The 15,664-nt window shown below is 45.3% G+C and overlaps 1 protein-coding gene across 2 annotated transcripts in view; it reads left to right on the forward strand.

The window, feature by feature from the left end:
- The window catches only part of TPM4 (tropomyosin 4), a 156,895-nt gene that overhangs the window by 22,190 nt on the left and 119,041 nt on the right, over positions 1–15,664 (forward strand). For both annotated transcript variants that reach the window (XM_073546381.1, XM_073546352.1), the window contains exon 2: positions 2,581–2,706. In XM_073546381.1, coding sequence (XP_073402482.1) covers positions 2,581–2,706 — 126 coding nt within the window. The remainder of the gene's footprint in view (positions 1–2,580; positions 2,707–15,664) is intronic.

Raw genomic sequence — 15,664 nt, forward strand, 5'->3', positions numbered from 1 at the left:
CTCCACTCCCATAGGCGTGGAACGCATATTCATTACCTTATGAGTGGGGCCACATGATCGCTCGGCAGGAAGAGCTGAAGGCGACTGCAGCCAGAACGACATGCAGTGCCAGCACCCAGGGGGCACAGGTAGGTGAGTAGGATGTTGTTTGTTTTTTTTTTAATAGGAAAAACGCATAGGGGATAAGGAGCCATGCATACAGCGATGGGATGGGAGAGGCATGCATACAATAAATGGGACAGGGGAGCCATGCATACAAGAACAGGGACGGGGAGGCATGCATACAATGAGAGGGAGGGGGAGACATGCATACAATGACAGGGAAGGGGAGGCCATGCATGCAATGACAGGGACGGGGAGGCATGCATACAATGACAGGAATGGGGAAGCCATGCATACAGTCACATGGAGTGGGAGGCATGCATACAATGACAGGGACGTGGGAGCCACGCATACCAGGACAGGGATGCGAGGACAATGCATACCCGGCTTATACTTGAGTCAATAAGCTTACCCAGTTTTCTGTGGCAAAAGTTGGTGCCTCGGCTTATACTCGAGTATATCAGGTATGTAAATCTATACACCTACTTCAGGTCAAATGTCCTAAACACAGGACTAAAAAATCCTCCTGGGGACGAGACCTTAGACTTTTCCCAATAGTGCACAACGGCTTATCAGGCCAACTCCCTTCTACAGCAGACAGATTTGGGATGGATAATGGATATTCTGAATTATATAACAGACTAGCTGAAGAGCCCGGCGCTGCCTGGGCATAGTAACTAACTATGATTAGTTATAACAAACTACAATGATTATATCTATATATATATAAAGCTGAGTGTATAGCCCCGCCCACTCCGCATAGCCACATTCACTATAATATCCCACATCATCCTGTCAGCCAGAGCTACCGGACTATTACCCCTAATATCCCACATCATCCCGTCAGCCTGGGGGTCAGAATCAGAGCGCTGAGGGATTTACCCTAACTTCCATACTGGAGATCCCTTAAAGAGAGGCCTGGGGTCCGTACCAAAGCGCAGAGTGGATTTGCCTTCACTTCCATACCAAGGATCCCTTTAAGAAGGGCCTGGGGTCAGAATCAGAGCGCAGAGTGGATTTGCCCTCACTTTGATACCGGGGATCCCTTTAAAAGTGGCCTGGGTTCAGAACCAGAGCGCTTAGTGGAATTGCCCTAACTTCCATACCAGTGATCCCTTTAAGAGAGCCCTGGGGTTAGAACCAAAACGCTGAATGGATTTGCCCTGACTTCCTTACCAATGATCCCTTTAATAGAAGCCTGGGGTCAGAATCAGAGCGCTGAGGGATTTGCCCTAACTTCCATGCCGGAGATCCCTTTAAGAGAGGCCTGGGGTCAGTACCAAAGCGCAGAGTGGATTTGCACTCACTTCCATACCGAGGATCCCTTTAAGAGGGGCCTGGGGTCAGAACCAGAGCGCTTAGTGGAATTGCCCTAACTTCCATACCAATGATCCCTTTAAGAGACCCTGGGTTCAAAACTAAAGCGCTGTATGGATTTGCCCTGACTTCCATACCAATGATCCCTTTAAGAGGGAAAATGTGCCTATGGGATGGAGGATGTGTGATGGGTATATGGGCACGGGAGGGGGTGATTCATTTCTGTCATGTGCTCTCTGCTCCTTTCTGGGGGCAGACAATGGCTGGGAGCTTATGTTCCTGGGGATGCTAGATTTCTCCCACCCGGTCAGTGTCTGCAGAGGTGTGTTCTTGAGTGGGAAAACTGTTGCTCATGGCAACCAATCACAGCTCAGCTTCTTTTAAACAGCCCTGGTGAAATGAAAGATGCTTCGTGATTGGTTGGTGACACACACACACACACTCAATTTTTCATAGAGAGATAACTTACCAGTCCTTAGTTATGACATCTACAAATAAATGATGAGAGCGGATGCAGCACACATTTAATACTTATTACTCAACTACATAAAACAAGGGTGCAGGTAGCTTTGGTGAGCAGATTTTCCTTCCAGCTCTCTATTTATTTTCTATAGCAGGATAATTCAACCCAGTGCTACAACATTTACCATGAAATAGATGACTAATGTCTAACCTTTGGAACCTACTACATGTCCAAAATGTCCCAAACCTCCAGCATCGTGGTGAAGTAGGGGAATTAACTGATAGGTGAAGGAAGAGAGGGAATGGCTCCATCGATTTATTTCCATGGGAATTTTGGATCCGCCAAGCATGCGGTTTACCAAAATAGATAGGAAAATCCCCCAAAATGCAGCCAAATCTCCATTTTCCTGCCTGGATGAGACTGCTGATACTTGCCTCACCAAGAGGAAAGGGGACTGCTGTTCTGGAGACAGTTGTGGGTCTTGAAGATATTTCTAGAAATTTCTCTTTAAATATATGAGGACAGTTGCATCGCTGTGGCTAGTGGAAGGTTGTGAATACTATAGAAGGTGTACTTTTTTATTTTATAAAATATTGATCGGGCAGACCAGTATAAATGGGTATAAGGACTCTCTTTGTATGCCTTAGTTCTGAGCTACTGGTAAGCGCCAATAACAAATCCTTTTTAAATGTTGCCAGGTGGAAGACGAACTGGTTGCACTGCAGAAGAAGCTGAAAGGAACGGAAGATGAACTGGATAAATACTCTGAAGCTCTAAAGGACGCTCAGGAGAAACTGGAGCAGGCTGAGAAAAAAGCAACTGATGTAAGTCGGCTAAGTACAGTTTTCGGTTTCCTGTTGTCATCTGAGAAAAATGTCTCTAAGAACTTGCTAATGAGATATTTCCTGCATGTTTCTTTCCAACACAAAAAAACTGGAATTTTATTACACAAATGTATAAGCAATACAATACAAAAATGTGATATATGTCTATAGTGGTACTTGCAGTTCCCGCAGCTGCATTTTATGATGCCGTTGGCACTGTGTGTGTTGGTATAATATGGTGCCACATATCAAAGATATCCTCTGCTAAAAGCAGCAGTCTTTCGTAAAACCACGCCTACCTCCAATGCAAAATGGCACAATTTATAAAGAATCCGAAACAAAAATAACCTTAAAGGAAACCTGTCATATCCACAAAACCTATTAACCTGGAGACAGAAGGTTAATCTGCAGGTTAATAGCACTCTAAAGCCATGCCACCGCTACACTAAAAGCCGGACTACTGATAGGAAATTAATTTTATTACTCCCAGCAGCCTGGGATTTCAGTCATAGAGGTGAGGTTTCAGTCATTGCTCAGTACATAGTGAGCAGGGGCTGTAAAAATGCCCCAGCAGTGACTGACAGCTGGCTCTGCAGTACATCAGTGCTGAGCTGGCTGTCAGTCAGTGCCGGGACGTGTTTACAGCAGCCGCTCACTATGTACTGTACAGTGCTCCCTGCACCACCTCTATCACTGAAAGCCAGAGGCTGCTCAGTGGAATAAAGTTCATTTTCTCCCAGTAGCTGGGCTTTTAGTATGTCAGCCGGGCAGCTTCAGAACACTATTAACTTGTAGATTATCCCAATATCTACAGGTTAATAATATTTTGTGTGGAGACACGAGCGTCAGTAGTTGCTCTCGTCCACTGGCTCATCTGTCTTTAGAAAGACATCATGGACCAGGGCTCATAGAATCATAGAATCATAGAATCGTAGAGTTGGAAGGGACCTCCTGGGCCATCTGGTCCAACCCCCTGCTCAAATCAGGATTCGCTAAATCATCCCAGTCAGATGTCTGTCCAGCCTCTGTTTGAAGACTTCCATTGAAGGAGAACTCACCACTTCTCGTGGCAGCCTGTTCCACTCATTGATCACTCTAACTGTCAAAAAGTTTTTTCTAATATCTAATCTGTGTCTCCTCCCATTCAGTTTCATCCCATTGCTTCTAGTCTTTCCTTGTGCAAATGAGAATAAAGTTGATCCTTCTACAATGTGACAGCCCTTTAGATATTTGTAGACAGCTATTAAGTCTCCTCTCAGTCTTCTCTTTTGCAAACTAAACATTCCCAAATCCTGCAACCTTTCCTCATAAGACAGGGTTTGCAGACCGGTCACCATTCTGGTCGCTCTTTTCTGAACTTGCTCCAGTTTGTTGATGTCTTTTTTAAAATGTGGTGCCCAAAACTGGACACAATATTCCAGATGAGGTCTGACCAAAGAGGAGTAGAGGGAAATAATGACTTCACGTGATCTAGACTGTATGCTTCTGTTAATACATCCTAGTATTGCATTTGCCTTTTTTGCTGCTGCATCACACTGTTGACTCATATTCAGTCTGTGATCTATTAGTATACCCAAGTCTTTTTCACATGTGCTGACACTTAGCCCTATTCCTCCCATTCTATATATGCTTTTTTCATTTTTATTGCCCAGATGTAGTACTTTGCATTTCTCCCTGTTAAAAACCATTCTGTTAGTTGCTGCCCACTTCTCCAGTTTATTTAAATCTTTTTGAATCCTCTCTCTCTCTTCTCTAGTATTAGCTATCCCTCCTAGCTTTGTGTCATCAGCAAATTTAATCAGTTTACCCTCAATTCCTTCATCTAAATCGTTGATAAAGATGTTGAACAATACAGGGCCCAGGACAGAGCCCTGTGGTACCCCACTTGAGACATTCTACCAACTGGATGTGCAGCCATTTACGACCACTCTTTGGGTCCGATCACTAAGCCAGTTATGAATCCACCTAACAGTTGCCTTGTCCATTCCATACTTAGTCATTTTTTCAATAAGGATTGTATGAGACTTTGTCAAATGCTTTGCTGAAGTCAAGATATACTATATCTACAGCATTTCCTTGATCCACCCAATCAGTGATACCGTCATAGAAGGAAATTAAATTAGTCTGACATGACTTATTAGTTACAAACCCATGCTGACTCTGTTTAATCACTTCATTCTTATCCAGGTATTGACATACATGTTGTTTAATAATTTGTTCAAAGATCTTTCCTGGTATAGAAGTCAGACTCACCGGCCTATAGTTGCCTGGGTCCACCTTCTTCCCCTTTTTGAAGATAGGAACAACATTTGCTCTTCTCCAGTCTTCTGGCACTTCTCCTGTTCTCCAAGAATTTTCAAAGATTATGGAGAGGGGTTCAAAAATTTCTTCTGCTATCTCCTTCAGTACTCTGGGGTGCAATTCATCTGGACCTGGAGACTTGAATTCATTTAGGTTAGCTAAGTGTTTCCTCACTATCTTTCTGTTTATAGATATCCTGGATTCTTCTATTCCCTTAATAGGACAGTGAATAACAGTTGATGTTACATTTCCTTTCTGAGAGAAAACAGATGCAAAATAGGAATTTAAAAGTTCAGCCTTCTCAACATCCTGTCTTACCATTTCATCATTTTCATCCTGTAAAAATCCTATAGCATCTTTGACTTTTCTTTTACTTTTGACATATCCCCAAAATCCTTTATTATTGCTTTTGACATCTCTTGCAAGCCTCAATTCATTTTCAGCTTTAGATAATCTGATTTGTGCCCTGCAGGTTCTGCAGACAGCATTATATTCTTCTTTAGATATGCCTCCCTCTTTCCATTTTATAAACATTTTTTTCTTCCTTTTTAGCATGTGCTTAAGTTCTGTGTTCATCCATCCTGGTTTCCTTAAATGCTTCCTATTCTTCCCTCTTTTCGGAATTGTTAACAACTGCGCTTTGAGAATTTCATTTTTCAAGATTTCCCATCCCTCCTGGACATTTTTGTCTTTTAGGATATCCAGCCATTGGATCCCTCCTATTCTCTTTCTGAATCCCTTAAAATCTGCCTTTCTGAAATCTAACCTTGACGTCTGAGTCTTCACATCCCTCTGAATCACTGTTCTCCTCTCCCGTGGGCAGAATACTACTCAGACAACACTCAGACAACTAAGGGTGAGGGTAAAACAGTGTGACAATACTTTATTGAACCACCAACAGACAATAACATATAGTACAGTCTCAGCAAGTACATAAAATGGCGCAAATTACAGAGTCTCATCCTTCCGCTGGCTCGCCGGGATTAAAGCAGCTGCAACTTCAGGGCTTCCAGGAATGACTACCCCCACCAGTGGCACCCTGCATTTGGCAGGCACCCACAGAGAGCAGGTAACATCAAGCTTAGGAAGCCGACAGTCCATTGAGGTACGTGGCCAAGTGACCTGATTGTCACAACCTGGCGTCTCCATACGTCTCCATGGGTTCAGTGATGGTCAATGGAGCAGATCTGTATTCCTCCTGCTGGAGCCTTGGTCCCTTAAGCAGGCATCCTGTAGAGTGACTCAAATCTGTATTCTTCTGTTTGAAGCCATGGTTCCCTGGCTGCTATTTGCAGAAGGGTAGAGGTCCCTTTTATACCCACATTTCTCCTCCAGGCCATCATCCACAGGTCAGGGGGAGGGTGGGATGAGTTCAACTTTCATTGTTCGAGTATTCAATCAATCTCCATAGTTTGTCCTTCAATGTTTGCAGGTCAACAAGCTGCATGGACAGATACAATGGATAATCAACATATTGGCAAACATCGATTGTTCAAAAGATGCCTCTCTGTTCCCCAAGGATAGCAGCACAATAAGCCGCAACAAACATCAATTCAAGAGTCAACGTTCAGGCTCATATGAACAATGGCCTATGTCTCCTGACCTACTGAAAAATTTGTCTGGCCTAATTAAGAGTAAATTCTGTGTTGTCACATTTTGGGGACATGACAGGTTCCCTGTTTCTCTATGAAATTGGAGGTATACTGACCTATAGTAGGGCACTACAGAAGTCTGTAAGTGCCATATTGGAGATACGTGTACATCTGATTTTATTATTGCTCACTTGGCTGCTACCATCTAAAGGCTAAGTTTACACTTCACGTATTTCTTCATAAATACCACAAAAAAACATAAAACACTAAAAGTGAACAACGTATTACAAACCAACATCTGCAACTAGACGAGTCGAAAATCCACAGCACCCTATCTATTGTGTACATGACACAGATTTTATTCAGTTCAAATCTGCGTCCACATCTTCACCAAAATGTCTGTGTATCATGCGTGGATTTAATTTTGGAGTTGTTGGCAGGTTTAAGTTTAAGAGTAGTTCTTTAGTCTACATGTGAAACTGAGATGCCATCCAAAACCTGGAATATTTATAAATGTGCATTATCATGCAAAGTTACAATATTCCATGTTGCTCGTGTACCTATGTTCACTTTAGTTCAGATATCACGTTACCGGCGTTCATGGACAAGAAAGATCCTGTACAAATTCCTGTGCTTGCAACAGTGCTGAAACAAGACTGCAGTGTGGACATAGAGAAATTCACAAGCATTAAAATTTAATTTGGAAATAACTTATTTTTGTTAAATAAAAATGAATTTGTGAAAGTTCCTCATCTGATCACCAGAGGGCGCTGGCAGAGCAATTATAGCAGAGCAATGTGTTCTGTACAGGACACTCGCGCACACCAAAGTAGTGTCAGACTGTAGTAACACACTGTGTGCACATGTAAGCAGGTTGCGGGATACAGTGACCCAAGGAAGGCAGAGCAAGGGTTAACAATTTAAATTGAACAGTAAAGATACTCCTCGCAGGGAGATAAACAGTTAAATTGGGATTAAAGGAAAACGGCAACGTAACAACAGTTCACTTAGCAAACTTATTGTGTCCGTGGTTTCCTCAGCCGCAGATGATCCGTTGAGGGTTGTAGTACCAGCAATGGCCGGTGAAATGTCCTCAGATGGGGATCCTCAGCTCACGGTCTAACTTCTGGCGGCAACGGGCGATCTCCGGTTTTACCCGTTGAGCCCCTAGTCCATAAGCCTGTGCATAAAACGTGGGCTGATGCGCGCTGTCCAGCAGAGGGGACCACAACTTAATGTCCTGTAGCCGGCTCATGTTCCCCTGCTCAAGCACGGTCTTGCCCTTAGCCTGGCGCATGGCGCTTTCCACGCTCACTACCCCGCTGGAGTGTCTAGGAGATCTCGGCCGCAATACGTCGCAGTGCTGCTGCTCTGGGTACGGAGCTTGCTGCTCACCCTGCTGCACTCTCCCCGCTGGCGGGACATTGTCTGCTGCTTCACGCGCTTTCGGCTGTTTCTTGTATAAACACACCCCCTCTTCCCGGTTCATGGGGCCTGTCTGGTCCCCTATTCCTTCCCCCGGGCAACATGGGATGCAGCCTTGATAGTTGAGAGCCGGCTCAATACGGGTACCCACAGCCCGGTCTTCCTCCTTACTCTCAGAAAATAACCCATCTATGGAATTGCTTGTCACCAGTCTTCTTTTATCAGCACTGCTGCGCTCGTCTTTAACAAGTTGGGAACTTCCGGATCGTTCCAGTGTTTGCTGGACGATCCGGAACTCACTACTCAATGTAAGTCTATAAGTGACAGAACAAGGCCAAAATGAGACTCAGACTTACACTAGAAGCTAGTCATAGAATCATAGAATCATAGAATGGTAGAGTTGGAAGGGACCTCCTGGGCCATCTGGTCCAACCCCCTGCTCAAAGCAGGATTCGCTAAATCATCCCAGTCAGATGTCTCTCCAGCCTCTGTTTGAAGACTTCCATTGAAGGAGAACTCACCACTTCTCGTGGCAGCTTGTTCCACTCATTGATCACTCTGTCAAAAAGTTTTTTCTAATATCTAATCTGTGTCTCCTCCCATTCAGTTTCATCCCATTGCTTCTAGTCTTTCCTTGTGCAAATGAGAATAAAGTTGATCCTTCTACAATGTGACAGCCCTTTAGATATTGGTAGACAGCTATTAAGTCTCCTCTCAGTCTTCTCTTTTGCAAGCTAAACATTCCCAAATCCTGCAGCCTTTCCTCATAAGACAGGGTTTGCAGACCGGTCACCATTCTGGTCGCTCTTTTCTGAACTTGCTCCAGTTTGTTGATGTCTTTTTTAAAATGTGGTGCCCAAAACTGGAGACAATATTCCAGATGAGGTCTGACCAAAGAGGAGTAGAGGGAAATAATGACTTCACGTGATCTAGACTGTATACTTGAAGTAAGCGTTACTTCACTAGTATAATACTAGGGCCAGGGAAAATGAATTAGTGATACCATTCCTGCAGTGAAATAAAGGAAAATGAAAGACAAACTGCTGCAGTGGTGCTTTAAATAAAAAAAGGAAACAAATGCTGAGATGCTAAGGCCAGATAATAGGATCCACTTACACTGGAATATTATCAAAATCGAGAAGTCTAAGCAGGCTTCTGGTCACCCGGTTAACGAGCAAAATGACCACGCATTGTCATGTGTAAACCAAGACCTATCGTAGCCTATGTCAGCCAGTGTGCTGTTCTTTACTTACAATGAAGGTTTTATCACTACAATATTATCATTGCTGGGACTAGCTACTTTGTGCCGATTTGCATGACTCTGCCCCTTCCTGTGGTAAGCAGCTAACTGTCAATATACAATGTACACAGAAATCTGTGGTGTTGATCGGGGTTAGGTTTTCTGAGCTCTGGTTTACGCTATATCTAAAAAATCTGATTATGTCAGAACTGCTGCACCCAGTTAACTGATATATCGTTGGCATCAGGGTCTCTTTCTTTACGCAATGCTGCTCTTAGATGAGGTAGCAAAAACCTGCTGACAGATTCCCTTTAAAGTATTGTACATTTTTGGGTCGTTCTTTGTGTAAATAATCCAATTCTAAGAGGAATCTGAAAATCACATGCTCTAAATATTAAATCGTATATTAGAAAAAAATAATATACAAAAAACAATATCAACATGCCACAAAAATAGATATGTCATTTTTCCTTTTTTTTTTTTTACAAAAACATTACTCTTGGAATTACTGTACCCTCTGAATCATGTGTGGGTCGCCCTCCCAGGGCTGTGGGGTACTCAGTACCGGGCCGGTCTCTCAGAGGGGATTGTCACAGCAGCGGTGACCCGGTCCGTGGCCCTGGGCGCCCATGTAAAAGGGGTTGAGTGATGGGAATAAAGTTTATGAGTGGATGATTCGTGACGCCACCTGTGGTGTTCGGCAAGGGAGGTGTTAAGCGGACGCTGCAGACAGATCCTCTGGGACAGATGGTGTAGTGCAGCAATGATGTTGTAGCCCTCCACTGGCAGGGCTGTAGTCCCAGGGCAGTGAGGATAGGTGTTTAGGAAGAGGGTGCAGTGTTTGGCACAGAGATGTAGCAGTGCTGAAGAATTTGCAGGAAGAAGGCAAGGACACAACAGGGTGCAGTTTCTTTACCTTTACTTTGCTTGGCAAATGCAGTCCAGGGTCCAGATTACAGATTACAGATGGCACAGGAGCTGATTAGCCTGGAAGCAACTCAGGAATCTCTCTATCAGATGGGTTGTGTAGTTTCCTCTTTAGTGCTTACTTGAGGTACATGCAGTACTGTGTTACACTGACGTTCCTCCTTCTTGTTCCATTTTGAATCTACCTCGTATGGCAGACAGCTGTAGCCTTCTATCTCCTTTGGCTCACACGTCGCTGTTGTGCCTCCGAGTCTTAGATGGGAATAGAGCATTTACAGCTTCCTATTCCTCTGGTTTCTGTTGCAGGACCGTCAGTATCCATACAACCTTGGAGACCAGGCTCCAGATCATGCGCTCCAACTGGGAATGAGCCTCAACTCTCTGCTCAATCCCCCAGCTCCTCTCTGCACTTCTACACACTTCGCCCTCCTCACAGAACTGACCAATTTCCCCTCCTGGCCCCCAGAGAGAAGCTCTTCCTCTTAGTATTGGTTCAGAGCTCCCTCTGCTGGCCTGGAGTGGGAACTGTGTTGTATGTAGAGATTAACTGTCAGAGAGACCCTTCATTGCTTCCAAGCCTGACATCACCCTCCTTGGAGGAAGGCAATGCCAGTGTGGCAACCATACTCCTGGGGGGCGCCACATTCCCCCTAGTGCAATTCAGTACTCCCAGACTGAAGGAGAACATGTGAACAAATTAACAAATAAATAAACAATTATAAATGTACAAGATTTAGAAAAAATGAAGAATACAAAAACCAAAAGCTCCAAAAATAGTCCTGTGATGATTAGTCCATGCGTCAATGTCGATGGTCCATTCTTGGCCAAAGGGTGAACTATGTACAAAAGAAGTTTTTGACCACACCTAGTCCTGTGGCCCAATTGTCCATCAAAAAAACTGGAAAATTCAAAAAGGGGATTTCTTACAGAGTCTCTGTAGGCACAAAACTTAAACGTTACATATATACATACAATTTAACATTTACATGAACTTATTTATGTCATGATACCAGTGCTGGGTGACCAGCACTTCTGGGGCTAATGTTTTGATCTCAGTGCAGACTCTTACCTTCACACCTGGGACCTATTATGGTGGCCTCTCATTGGTTCTGGGAAAGCTTCTTATAGCCTCAGGAAGCTCCCATCCCCATCAGTTATACTTTCACCCTTGGCATTGTGTGGTGACCCCTGAGTGTGTTTGTGCTGTGTTCTGGTTGCTTGATTCTCTGTGTACAACTTGGTCTGTTCTCTGGATATTGCTTTGGATTCTGCTTGGTACCTTCTATGTCTGTTTGGTTTTGACTTCTGCTTGGCCATAACTATCCGTTCTGTCTCATCCCTGGTACTTTACTGATATCTCTGTGTATGACCTCCGTTTTGCCTGACTCTGAGTATTTCTGTATAGTGTCCTGCCATCTCTGAAAGCAGGACGCTAAGCCTCGCCCCCTTGCAGTCACATGACCGTAGGTCCTGTGACTGCTTCCTAAACTTCAGCGTCCACAGGTCCTGTGTATCTGTACTTTCCGGCTGTACCTGACCCCGGGCCCCCTACAGTGCGGGTGAATCCCTGCTCAGCGGAGGCTGAACGCCGGCGCTGACAGAATCATGAAATTATAACTGACCATTAAGTTTTTGGGGGTTTTTTGTGCAGAGAGTTATGGATCCCAAACAGTCTCTGGCTGACCAGATGGAAAGTCTGACTCAGATGTTTCAGGGTTTATCTCTAGAGCAGCAAGCTCTAGCTCGTTCTCAGCAGCAGGTTTCTGAGACAGTGCGAGGGGCTTTATCTGCTGGGTCTCCGGGGGCTGGGGCGAGGGATGTTGTTCTGATGTCCCTGGAACCACCTGTTAAACTGCCTGACTTTTTTTCTGGGAAGAAAAAGGAGTTCAGGGTCTTCATGGAGGGGTGCAAACTTTTTTTTAGTTTGAGACCACGTTCCTCTGGGGACGAAAACCAGACAGAAGGTAGGGGTCATTATGTCATTATTAAGAGGGTCCCAACAAGCTTGGGCTTTTTCCCTTCCTCCCACTGCCCCTGAGAGACTGTCTGTGAATGCATTCTTTGAGGCCCTCGGGCACATTTATGATGAGCCTGACCAAGTGCGATTGGCAGAGGACATGGTGATGAGCGTCTGTCAGGGGAAACACTCGGCTGGATGGTTTTGTACTGAATTCCGCCGCTGGGCCGCAGAGGTCTCTTGGGACGACGACGCACTCCGAGGACTCTTTCGCAGAGGCTTGTCCGAGCGGCTGCAGGATGCCTTGGCGTTACATCCCCCACCTAACTCTCTCAAGGATGCCATGACCCAGGCCGTCTGGAAAGACCACAGGCTGCGGGTCAGAGGGGTGATGCAGGTGGAGACTCCATTGTTCCCCAGTGGAAAAGAGACTGCCCCTGAGCTCATGGATGTAGGTGCCCTTACCCTGAAGGATACGGAGATGAAACGCCAGAAGGACAAGCAGTTATGCTTTTACTGCGGTAAAAGGAGACATTGGAAAAGGGAGTGTCCTGATTGCCCGTCTTCGACCCGGTCGGTGGGAAACGACTAGGTCTGGGTAGTCAATGGGGAGACTACTCAGACCCTCAGGTACCCTTTTCCTCGTTTTCTAAAGTGTTACTTCATGTGGAACTGTTTGTGGATGGTAGTTCTTTTCCCTCTACAGCCTTCATGGACTGCGGATCATCGATTAATCTCATTGACTCGCAATTGGTCACACACTGCAAGATAGGGACAGTTAGGCTCAAGGTTCCGATCAAGGTGGTGGCCATTGACTCCTCTCCCCTCACTAAGGAGGGAATTCTCCTTATGTCTGACTTGTTTTCGCTCAGAGTGGGCGCTACTCATGTGGAAAACCTTAGTTGTTTTGTTCTGGACAATCTACCTGCAGGGTTGGTGTTGGGCATGCCCTGGTTACAACGCCATAACCCAGTTATTAACTGGAAAACGGGGGAGATTGTTCAATGGGGGTTTAATGATTTTAAGTTATGTGATAAATACTGCACTGCTGGTTGAACCTGTTAAATCTGTGTCTGTATCATCTGTCGAGCTGGAAGGTATTCCGGAATGCCTGAAGGACTTCGAAGATGTATTCTCTGAAAGCGAGGCCGAGACGTTACCGCCACATAGACCCTTTGACTGCGCTATCGAGCTGGTCCCGGGGGCTAAATTACCTAAAGCCCGGCTGTTTAATTTATCCGTCCCTGAGCGCTTGGCTATGAAGGAGTACATTACTGAAAGTCTGCGCAAGGGACACATACGTCCTTCAGTCTCACCTGTGGCGGCAGGTTTCTTTATTGTAAAGAAAAAAGATGGCGGGTTACGTCCCTGTCTCGATATTCGGGAGCTTAATCAGATTACTATACGGAATACGTACCCCCTTTTGTTGATTCCCGACTTGTGTAACCAACTATCAGGAGCAAAGTGGTTTTCTAAACTGGATCTTCAGGGGGCATATAATTTGATAAGGGTCCGAGAGGGGATGAATGGAAAACTGCGTTCGTCACGTCCGAGGGACTGTTTGAAAATTTAGTCATGCTGTTTGGTCTTACCAATGCCCCCGCCATATTTCAGAATTTCATCAACTCGGTATTCTCGGATCTCATTGGTCGTTTTGTCGTTATCTACTTAGATGATGTTTTGATATACTCCTCCGACAGGCATTGTCATCTGGTACATGTACGAACTGTTCTCCAAAGACTGAGAGAAAATCATCTGTATGCCAAATTGGAGAAATGTGTATTTTGTGTGCAAGAATTGTCTTTTTTGGGATTAATTGTATCCGGTGAGGGTTTTCGCATGGACCTCAAGAAGGTGCAGGCCATTGCGGATTGGGTACAACCCTGAGATCTTAAGGGTCTTCAGCGCTTCTTGGGGTTCACCAATTATTACCGCAAATTTATCCGGGGGTTTTCGCAGGTGGTCAAACCTCTCACGGATCTAACAAGCAAAGGTGCGGATGTGAGAAATTGGTAATCACTCGCAAAAGAGGCCTTTGCGACGCTGAAAAAATGTTTTATGTCTGCTCCTGTGTTGGTACAGCCAGATCCGTCCAAACCATTTGTGGTGGAGGTGGATGCCTCCGAGGTGGTGGTGGGGGCAGTGTTGTCCCAAGGGCCTGCCACTCTAACCAACCTCAGGCCATGTGCTTTCTTTTCCTGGAAGTTCTCTGCTGCTGAACGAAATTATGATGTAGGCAATAGAGAGCTTCTTGAGGTCAAGTTGGCATTTGAGGAGTGGAGGCACTTTTTGGAGGGGGCCAGTCACCCGGTTACTGTGATCACTGATCACAAAAATTTGTCATACATTGAGTCTGCTAAAAGATTAACGCCCACACAGGCCCGTTGGTCACTTTTTTCCTTGTTTCCAGTTTACTATTACATTCCGTCCAGGGTCAAAGAATGTCAAGGCTGACGCCTTATCTCATAGTTTTCACCCTGTGTCTGCCCCTGAGCCACCGTCCTCCATTCTGCACCCTGGGGTAGTGTTAGCAGGGATCTCGTCTGAATTAGAACGGGAAATTGAGGGGGCCCAGTTGCTGGCTCCTGCGGACAAGCCAGAGGGCAAGTTGTTTGTCCCAGAGCAACTTCGCCTTAAACTCTTGTAAGAGTTCCACAAATCCAAGTTGTGTGCTCACCCTGGTATATCAGCCACGCAACTGGCGGTGGCTAGGATCTTCTGGTGGCCTACCCGTGGTTCTGATATAAAGAAATTCATTTCTGGTTGTGGGGTCTGCGCTCGTTCTAAAAGCTCCCATACCCGGCCGGCGGGGGAGCTGATGCCCTTGGAAGTTCCCGAGAGACCATGGACCCACCTGTCCATGGATTTTATTACCAATCTTCCCTCTTCCAGGGGTAATACGGTGGTATGGGTAGTGGTGGACAGATTTTCAAAGCAGGCTCATTTTGTTCCCCTGTCCGCATTACCTTCAGCTGAGACCTTATCCAGATTGTTTGTGCAGCATGTGGTTCGCTTGCATGGGGTACCCCTGAATGTGGTGTCTGATCATGGTGTGCAGTTTGTGGCTAAGTTTTGGTGTGCTTTCTGCAAAAAATTAGGGATATCTCTGTCCTTTTCGTCCGCATACCATCCTGAGAGTAATGGTCAGATGGAACGCACTAATCAGTCTCTGGAACAGATCCACAGATGTCTGACTTCTGCTAGACAGAATGACTGGTGTGATATACTGCCGTTGGCTGAATTTGCCTTCAATAGTCGGGTGAGTCAATCCACTGGTATGTCCCCTTTCTTGATCAACTATGGGTTCAGTCCTCATTTTGGTGAGTTTTCTCGTCTGGATTCGGGGTGTCCCGGGGCTGAGGACTCTGTTCAGCAGTTAAAAGATACATGGGCAGAAGTCCAGCTGCGTATATCTAGGTCTCAAGGCAGGTATAAGTTTTTCGCAGACAGAAAACGAACACCTGGTCCCATGTTTCAGGTTGGAGAGAAAGTTTGGCTCTCCACGCGAAACATTAA

This window comes from Dendrobates tinctorius, unplaced genomic scaffold, assembly GCF_039654945.1.
Source record: "Dendrobates tinctorius isolate UK_male_01 unplaced genomic scaffold, ASM3965494v1 ptg000011l, whole genome shotgun sequence".
NCBI lineage: Eukaryota > Metazoa > Chordata > Amphibia > Anura > Dendrobatidae > Dendrobates > Dendrobates tinctorius.